Source organism: Mytilus edulis, chromosome 8, assembly GCF_963676685.1.
Source record: "Mytilus edulis chromosome 8, xbMytEdul2.2, whole genome shotgun sequence".
Taxonomy (NCBI): Eukaryota; Metazoa; Mollusca; class Bivalvia; order Mytilida; family Mytilidae; genus Mytilus; species Mytilus edulis.
Genome location: NC_092351.1, coordinates 75,967,822 through 75,976,459, shown reverse-complemented (window position 1 = coordinate 75,976,459; position 8,638 = coordinate 75,967,822). Strand labels below are relative to the sequence as shown.

The 8,638-nt window shown below is 30.9% G+C and overlaps 1 protein-coding gene across 2 annotated transcripts; it reads right to left on the bottom strand.

Annotated features, from left to right (window-relative positions):
* Positions 1 to 298: 298 nt before the first annotated feature.
* Positions 299 to 7,247, bottom strand: LOC139486297 (uncharacterized). 2 transcript variants are annotated; one of them, XM_071271109.1, is made up of 5 exons: positions 7,107 to 7,246; positions 4,741 to 4,903; positions 3,908 to 4,000; positions 2,572 to 2,780; positions 299 to 1,010 (listed from the first exon to the last, which is right to left on the bottom strand). In XM_071271109.1, the coding sequence occupies exons 1-5, from the start codon at positions 7,162 to 7,164 to the stop codon at positions 706 to 708; spliced, it is 828 nt and encodes a 275-aa protein (XP_071127210.1). In that variant the 5' UTR covers positions 7,165 to 7,246; the 3' UTR covers positions 299 to 705. The 2 variants fall into 2 exon arrangements, with proteins under 2 accessions (XP_071127210.1, XP_071127211.1); XM_071271110.1 differs by having other exon boundaries at positions 674 to 1,007; positions 7,107 to 7,247.
* Between the last annotated feature and the right edge of the window lie 1,391 nt (positions 7,248 to 8,638).

The window sequence follows — 8,638 nt, the reverse complement described above, 5'->3', positions numbered from 1 at the left end:
CCTCATTGTCAACGTCTATATGTGAGTCAAAATATGATGCCAACTTAACTGTATCTGTTGTATCCCTTATCTCTAGTTCGCTGGGATAGATGCGTTCAACATAGTAACCAAATTTTGAATTATTTAGTGAGAGAACATCATCTATATAGCAGAAAGTAGAGATAAAGGATGTTGCTAACTTCTTGTCTTTTTTCCTAAGAAGTTCCTGTATGAAGTTCAGTTGCTTTTGAATAGTGTCTTTTTCAGATTTGTTTTTGTTTATTTTTGAAAATCGATAATTTGTAGTTTAACTAAGACAAAAAACGACAACTATTTATATTAGAAACACAGTTAAGCAACAAGTCGTCCGTAACAAAAACAAACATTGAAATGTCATGGTTGCTAGGGAAAGCCTTGTCCAAAGCAACAATAAAGAATTTACGGGAGAATCATCATTTCTTGTTCCTTTCTAGTCATAACACAACTAGTTTGTACAAAAAAACTTTTTCCAGTCAGATTATTTTTTCAAGTAGCCAGCTGTTGGTTAAACCTTATGCTTATAGAGAACTGATTTTATAAAGATATGCTTTGAACTTCCTTCCTTTATGAGAACATTGCTGTTCATTGCCATAGCTTTACCATAATATTTCCTTTAGTTATTTAATTGATCTGAAAAAAAACCTCTGAAAAACAATGGTTTTGCATCATTTTGTATATTATCATTGGTCACCTGTTGGTCACATTTATGGTGCAACTATAACGGCCAATTGAATAAACAGGTGGTGGGTCATTCTGTAGATCACTATTTGTCACATTTTGGGCGCAATTATAACTGCAATTTGTATAAACAGGTGGTTGGTCATTCTGTAGATCATCATTGGTCACATTTAGGGCGCAATTATAACTGCCATTTGTATAAACAGGTGGTGGGTCATTTTGTACGTCATAATTGGTCACATATTGGGCACAATTATAATTGCCAATTGAATAAACAGGTGGTAGGTCAGCAGGTATTGTTGTCTCTTCTTCTGCTGAAAAACCCCAAAAATTCATAATTTGAAAGTAAATCGTCCTCTGATAGCCTGAGCAACAAATATTCTAAATCATTAATATGGTTTGTTCTGTTTTATAAAACTGAATTCCTTCTCAATATTTGTTATTGAGTAGTAAGCGTCCATGTTGCAAGATAGTCATGTGCCTGATTGTGTCTATTTGATATTTGGGGTAGATAACTTGAAGATAAACATTATTAAGAGGTGCAGAAATGCCGGGCCGATCATTTCAATTGTATCATATGATAACTTGTCGGCAATTTAAACATTTTCCCTTACTATGTATTGTTTACAAAACTGAATTTTTGTAATATTAAGGCCTTTCTACCTCAGGAATAGACTATCCTAGCTGTTTTTTTGAATATACGGTCCTCAATGCTCACCAATTTCGTACTTTTCGATTTGTTTTTATTCTAGTATTACTGATGAATCTTTTGTAGACAAAACGCGCGTCTTGACCAAGTACACAATTCCCTTGTATCTTTGATAAATTAATGTATATATTAAGAGTTATGAACAGGACTTGATTTACAAACATATTAGGAAATGACGTCACGTATCAGCGCAACGACGTCGTGTGTTTATTTCTACCCTCGCCAATTTATCAATGAATTATAATCGACTTCATGGGTACAACAAACAAACGAACTCCTGGGAAAATACTTTTATTCGGGGAGTACTTATTTTTGTGTTTTTTTTAGGATGGTTTTATCCACGAATTTGATTGTCCATCGAAGAAAAAGCTCTTCTGTCCAAGCCTAGAAATATCCCTTTTCAGATTTGACTAAATAGATATATACGGGCATACGAGTTGATTAATACATTGAGTATCACTAAACAAACTTATTTTCGCGTGAGATTGTTTTAGAAAAATAACGCGAATATAATTCTTCGCGAATATGTAAATATTGGATCAATCTTTATTAAACTTCATCAAGTAAGTCAGAAAATTGCAAAATTTAATACCTGCGAAGTGGTTTAAAAATGGTAAAACGCGAAATAAAGTATCTTCGAAAATAACTTGGTTCACATTATCAATAAATAACAGTTTTCGCCTTCAAACATTTAAGTTCTCATGAAAAAAAGTTTTGACTTCCGGTGATGAAATTCGATGATGAAGTATTCATTTCAACTCCTTTTATCATACGGACCAAACATCATTATTTCATATTGAACTGGCTTCTTTATTTTATCAGATTAAATTCTTCAATCTTAAGTATACGTATTTATTAATAATCAACTTCTATTTAAGTGACATGTTGATGCATGTGACAGTTGCTATCCATTCGTTTGATGTTTTTGAACTTTTGATTTTGTAATTTGAATAGGGACGTTCCTTTTTCAAATTTATCCTTGTAAAGAATTTTTGCGATTTTACTTTTTACGGCCAAATTAACATCTTTGATATTCCTTATTCTGCAGAATGATCCATACTTGGTTGTTGGAGTTGGACACAACTTGCATTCTGTCAATTATGATAAAACAATGTACAGATTTGATTATTTTGCTAGTATGTATCCTTTTTTAAAACTACAATTACCTCCTATATTATATATTGGATTATGTTGTACCCTTCCATCATTACTGCTTGTCTGTACATTTGCAGAGGTGTATGGGACATTCCTTCTTTCATGTCGAAGTAGTTTTCTTCTGCGTCGCCGACTTACATTCGCAATAGTTGTAAATAGAAAAAGTATAGACATGATAGATGCTGCCATAATGGCAAAGGCAAAATAAACACCAGCGCCTCTGCAATTAGAAAGGAGATAAACAGCACATTATTTTGCAATTCAAGTATGCCTTTGTTTTGTATCTAAAATGCGTTAATAACCTATTTGTGTATTTATCAGTGTATAAATGAATGATGCTATTCGTGGAATGTAACTGCCATCTTTATATATAACGGGCAGTGAAAATGAGAAATTATTGTTTATCTTACACATAAACATATACTGTTGTGAAATCTTTTGAATTGTTTTGTATGAAAATATGACCATTATATGATTGCCTATGCGATAATTTTCTACAAGAGGCCAAATGACGTCTTCGTGAGCAGTTAAAGGCCATAGTGTTTATTAACTTATCTTCGTTTTGTGTTTTCGGGATTTACGTGTTTTCATATATAATTTACTGTGGATTCATTATTTCTCGTTGGATACTAATTTTCGTCGGTTCCCTTGGTACATGTTAACAACGACTTCAAATTTTCATTGAGTTAAAATTCATTATGAACTTTTTATGTAGAGATAAGCAAACATGCAAGTTTTCTTCAATCCACGAAAATTAATACCCACGAAAATAAATGATTCCCCAGTATATCTACGAGATGTAAAACGTAAGCTTATAAAAAATAATGAATTGAATAAAACTAATTTTTTTTCATTTAAGTTGGTGCATAACACTACGATTAGATAACTTTAAAAATCAGCAGAACGTTTTAATTATGTTCTATAGTCAATGGCATATTAAGCTTTTCAATGATCAAAATAAGTGCTTGCCATACCGCTAAATAACAAATGATTTTTTTTTCAATAAATTGTGTGAAAAAAAGTTTTCTGAAAATTAAACGAGCCAAATTAATTCTAGTCCATATGTTTGGTACCACCATAAGTTAAGGAGATTATATGTCTTGTAGTGACGCTAAGATCAAAATAATTATAATACCAAACAAGTATAACGTTGAAGAGCATTGAGAACCACAAATTCCAAAAAAATGTGCAAATACGTCGAAGGTAAACTATGCCTGGGATATATATTTCAAGAAATCAGACCTATTTCTGGGGGAATCTATCTGACGAATAACCAATCTTATTTGATTTGATTAGATTTCAACAAGTTTTTTTTTTCATCAGTACATTGAAGTTATACATACTTACAAGGAATGTTTGCTGTTGCTGTTTGATGAATATTGGTCCGTTTTGTTTAATGGTGTTTGTGTTGTATATGGTCTATCTGAAGTAGTGTTTGCTCTAGAAAAATAAATAAAATAAATAGATTCTCAACAGAGAAATATGCCAAGATTTCACTAGACATTACTCGGCATTCCATATAAAAAGAATATGTGGTATGATTGCAAATAAAACAACTCTCCACAAGAAACCAAATGACATTATAGTAATTAGCATTTATAGGTCATTGTACGGTCTTGAACAATAAACAAAGCTCATCCAGCATAGTCAGCTATAAGATGCCCCATGTCAATAGAAAAATATGCCTTTCTATTAGGTGATATCACTTTTAGTCCTGTTGTCGATTGATTGTTGTATTGATGTTAAAATTATATCTGAACGGAATTTTTTGATGTGATTGGAATTAGAATTTTGTTTTGTACTTTCTTACTGAGTGCGTATTCGCATGAAGATGACGCATGCATATGAAAGAAATACTTTTTGTCGACAGACCGGATTTTGCTACTTTTTGAGTTCATTTGCTTGACTTGTTTATATTTTCAAGTTTGTTTTGTATCGTGTTAAACGGTTTTTGAGATTTTACCTACATGCTGATTTAGATTTCTTAAGTATAATCGTGCAAAGTATATGTACTTGTGAAGACACTTCGACTTATCCCTGATCATTTTGAAGTATTTGTTTTGACACGGCATCCATCACTCAAATGCTTTAATGAATTTTGCTTGTTATTGATACAAGTTAAAAAAAAATATGATAGAATATTAATAAAAAAATAAAAACGGCAACAAATATTTACATACGTTTCACATCTGTGATAATGTATATCACGAACACAAAACCTATTGCCATTCTTTTTACAACATTCAGAGCAGACCATACTAAAATAACCTTTTTCACTGGAACAACAAGAACATGGTTTGCTGTAACATTCCCGTTTCAACCACCAGATTTCACATCTTTCAGCTAAAACAAAACAGTATTTTAACAAAAGGAGACAAAGAAATCAAAATTATTATTGACAAAATGAGATTTGATTTCCTCTTCTTTTAATATGTACAAAATTTTATTTTAACAATGAAACACACATAGTTTTTTCATGGACGTCAAATCTTAGATTACAAAAGAAAATTACACAATTTATTAAAATATTTAAGAAAATAACGACTTACTCCTTTTTAAATTTTTGTTGTTGACACTATCAAATTACAAAATGTAATTATCTTTAAACATGTTAAATGATGGTCATTTGGTCAATTTTATTTTGTTATTAAAGATGAAGATAATTCTATTACTGGTCATATATAAACAAGGTTGATACTGGTCAAGGGAAGGATTAAGACAACTGAAAATGAAGTACGTTTTATACCGAAACCTTAAGACATATAAGGATTCATTTGTCTTTGAATTTTCTTTACGGTAAATTCACCGTTTCAGAATTTGATACATTTAGAAAATTCAACCAATAACATGACTCATTTTCTTTGAAGGGTAGGGAAATTGAGGTTCAATGAAGTTTATGACAAAATGAAATGATGATGAATTTGTAAATAATGTCCAGTGGCAACTATAACATTGACAAATATTAATATGATATGACCCAAGTAAGACCACAAGATAGGCTCAATTCCTTATGTTCTAGTTAACATCTTGAAAAGATGAACCACATGCAACTTTTCTAGTTCCTTTGTTTCAATAAACTTGTTATTTTGAGATAAAAAAACGAACATCCTTATCGACTTTGTAATCAAGGCAACAAAAGTAAACAGATGTTCGATAGACATCAATCGATTGCAAGAAAACGAATCCAGGATACACACTTTAACCGAGGGCAACACATCACCTTTTTATATGTGGTAAACAAAGAAACATCAAAAACAATAAAGTGCAACAAAAACTCATTGTTCACTCCTGACAGCGTCTAGCAACAGTTAGAAGTGAATCATATGCTATATGAATAAATTGTATAGCTCAGAATTAGTGTGTTTATTTCTTTTGTAATGAGGAATATCAGCTCTCTCTCTCTCTCTCTCTCTCTCTCTCTCTCTGTCTCTCTTTCTCTCTCTCTCAATGATATATGATTGGTGTTCGCCTTATGTTCGGCGTTAAATATTTTTAACTATTTTTCTTTACTTAACAAAACAAGATTCGCATAAAAAAAGGAAAATCATAAAAATACTGAACTCCGAGGTAAACTCAAAACGAAAAGGCTTTTATCAAATGGCAAAATTAAATAATACAAACATGTGGAATTGGATACAAATTTGGTTCTAAACATTACTAATAATTATTTGTCAATAATCGACTGCAGTCATTTATAAATATTTTTTATACAAATGACAAACGTGATATATAGAAAACATTCAACTGTGAAATATAACTTTAAATTCGTTATCCAGTATTAGTGTTCGCTCAAGTGGAAATTTATAATAAACAACGGAGTTAAAAACGCATAAAATTGTTAATCATGCAAACAGGAAGCTAGGCTCTAAATTTCTTAATATGTTTACACGACTAACTTTCATAAATTGCCATTATATGTTAGATATGTAGATGTATGGTCATTTCTATATAATTTTATTCTGGTATCACATTAGTTGAACAAAGGTATTCAGAAAATCATATCAATTTACGTTAAATTGCGTTGTACATTTAATGAGTCATAAAATATAAGTATGATCAGAAACTGGGTCGATGCCTCTGTTGGTGGACTGTTCGTCCCCGAGGGTATCACCAGCCCAGTAGCCAGTACTCCGGTACTGGCATGAAAATACGGATTTTTTTGTGTTATTAAATTTGCTGTTACAAAATATTAAAAAAAATATAAATTAAGGAATGTATCTCCCTCATGCAAAGCTCTGATTCCTTTCACGGATTTGGCTATACTTTTTGGAACTTTTGGATTATAGCTCTTCATCTTTTATATAAGCTTTGGATTTTACATGTTTTGGCCACGAGCATCACTGAAGAGACATGTATTGTCGAAATGCGCATCTGGTGCAAAAATATTGGTACCGTTAATGTTATAACACCATAGAGAATTCAGTTTGTCATTTATAATTCTAATTAATTGTCACAAGTTGATAAAGATGATGTAGATAGGCGACACACCATTTACTATTCTTTGAATAACTAATTTAATCAAATACACAAAAAAGTATTCACTTACCTTGAATATTGTAAAAAAATACAATTGAAATAACTATGGCGATGTAAATGTATTTCATCTTTAAGACCTCGAGTATTTAAATCGCATTCGTTTCTGAGCTAAATCAATATATATAGGTCAACTACCTGTATCTATTTTTGTAAAGTTCTTAAATTTTTTTTTAACATTTAAACAAGGGTAAACAGTGTGTTTTTACTTTGCAATATCGTTATTCAAATTACAACGATACCTGGAAAATTGAAAATTTTGAATGATTATATTGTTTTAGAACAAAACACAAACAAATAATTCCCGTCAATTCCGAAAGCAAGAACTTTATTTTTACCATGGTATCCATTTAACAGGTCATAGATGCAAGATTATTTTTGTTAGTTGTTATTAACTTTGAACTAGCTGTCAGTAACTGTCAGTACATTTGTACTTTCCGATCTGTATTTGTGTATTTTTTTTTTATTGTTGGGAGTATTTATAAAAACCCGTCTACTTCTGCACTTAATTTTTGTTTGTATTTGATGTATTTCTATGTGCAATGTTCAGATGAGTTAACCTTTGACGACTGATTTTGACAGTTTGAACCTAGGTGGTACTGTTACAAATCTTCATTGATAGGGGAATGGTTTGCTCCTTTAAATCAGTTTTACTCCGTCATAATCTGTGTGTGCATGTCCCAAGTCGGGAGCCAGTAATTCAGTGGTTGGCGTGTTTTGCTAAGTAACATTTTTTGTTCATTATTATGTACATTAATTAGGCCATTAGTTTAAACGTTTAAGTTGTTTTTTATATTTGTTATTAGTTGCCGTTTCCAGCTGACTATGCGGCACGATTTTTGATCATTGATGAAGGCCTTATTGTGACTTTTTGAGAAATAAACAAATTGATGGAAAAAAAAATAACAATAAAATAAAATAAAACTTATGTACATGTTTTTCACATCAACGTAAAAATTCAAATTAATTGACCATGACCTTTTTTCAAAAACATTTCATCTTTGTTATATCTAAAATATACATCTTTAAGTTACTAGTACTCTTTTTAACACAGGATATCATCATTTAACACAATAAGTAACAAACAAAAACAATAAGACTAAATCTCTTTTTCAATAAAATTATGAGTGATCAAAAAGTTATCTGATTTGTCGATGATTCAAGATATCTTGGTTCCAGTAATAAAAAAAACCCAAGTATTTCTGATCTTTAGAATGCCAGCACATCTATATACAAGTTAAAAAGTTACAATAAAAAAACCTCACACAAACACATCGATGTAATAGATTATAACTGTCATATTCCTGTTTGTTAAAGGTATTTTATCAGGTAGACAATGTTGGATTAAACCTGGTTTTATATCTAACTAAACCAAGCATTTGTATGACAGTGGTATGCAAGTCCTTTATTTTAGCAGACATTATAGGTAAAAATGTAAAATAGTGAAGTAGAGTAGTCAACATTGTGTTATACCCTTGAATGTTGGCAAGCAGTTTTGTAATAAAAAACAGATTTCAAAAGAAAATTCAAACTCATAAGTCGAAC

What these genes read in the sequence shown, in the direction of transcription:
- LOC139486297 (XM_071271109.1), bottom strand. Translation starts at nt 7,164, where the DNA reads ATGAAATACATTTACATCGCCATAGTTATTTCAATTGTATTTTTTTAC. An exon ending in AGCAACAGCAAACATTCCTT is followed by an intron (nt 2,781 to 3,907) that starts GTAAGTATGTAT and finishes TTCTAATTGCAG; the next exon opens with AGGCGCTGGTGTTTATTTTG. An exon ending in TCCAATATATAATATAGGAG is followed by an intron (nt 1,011 to 2,571) that starts GTAATTGTAGTT and finishes GGGGTTTTTCAG; the next exon opens with CAGAAGAAGAGACAACAATA.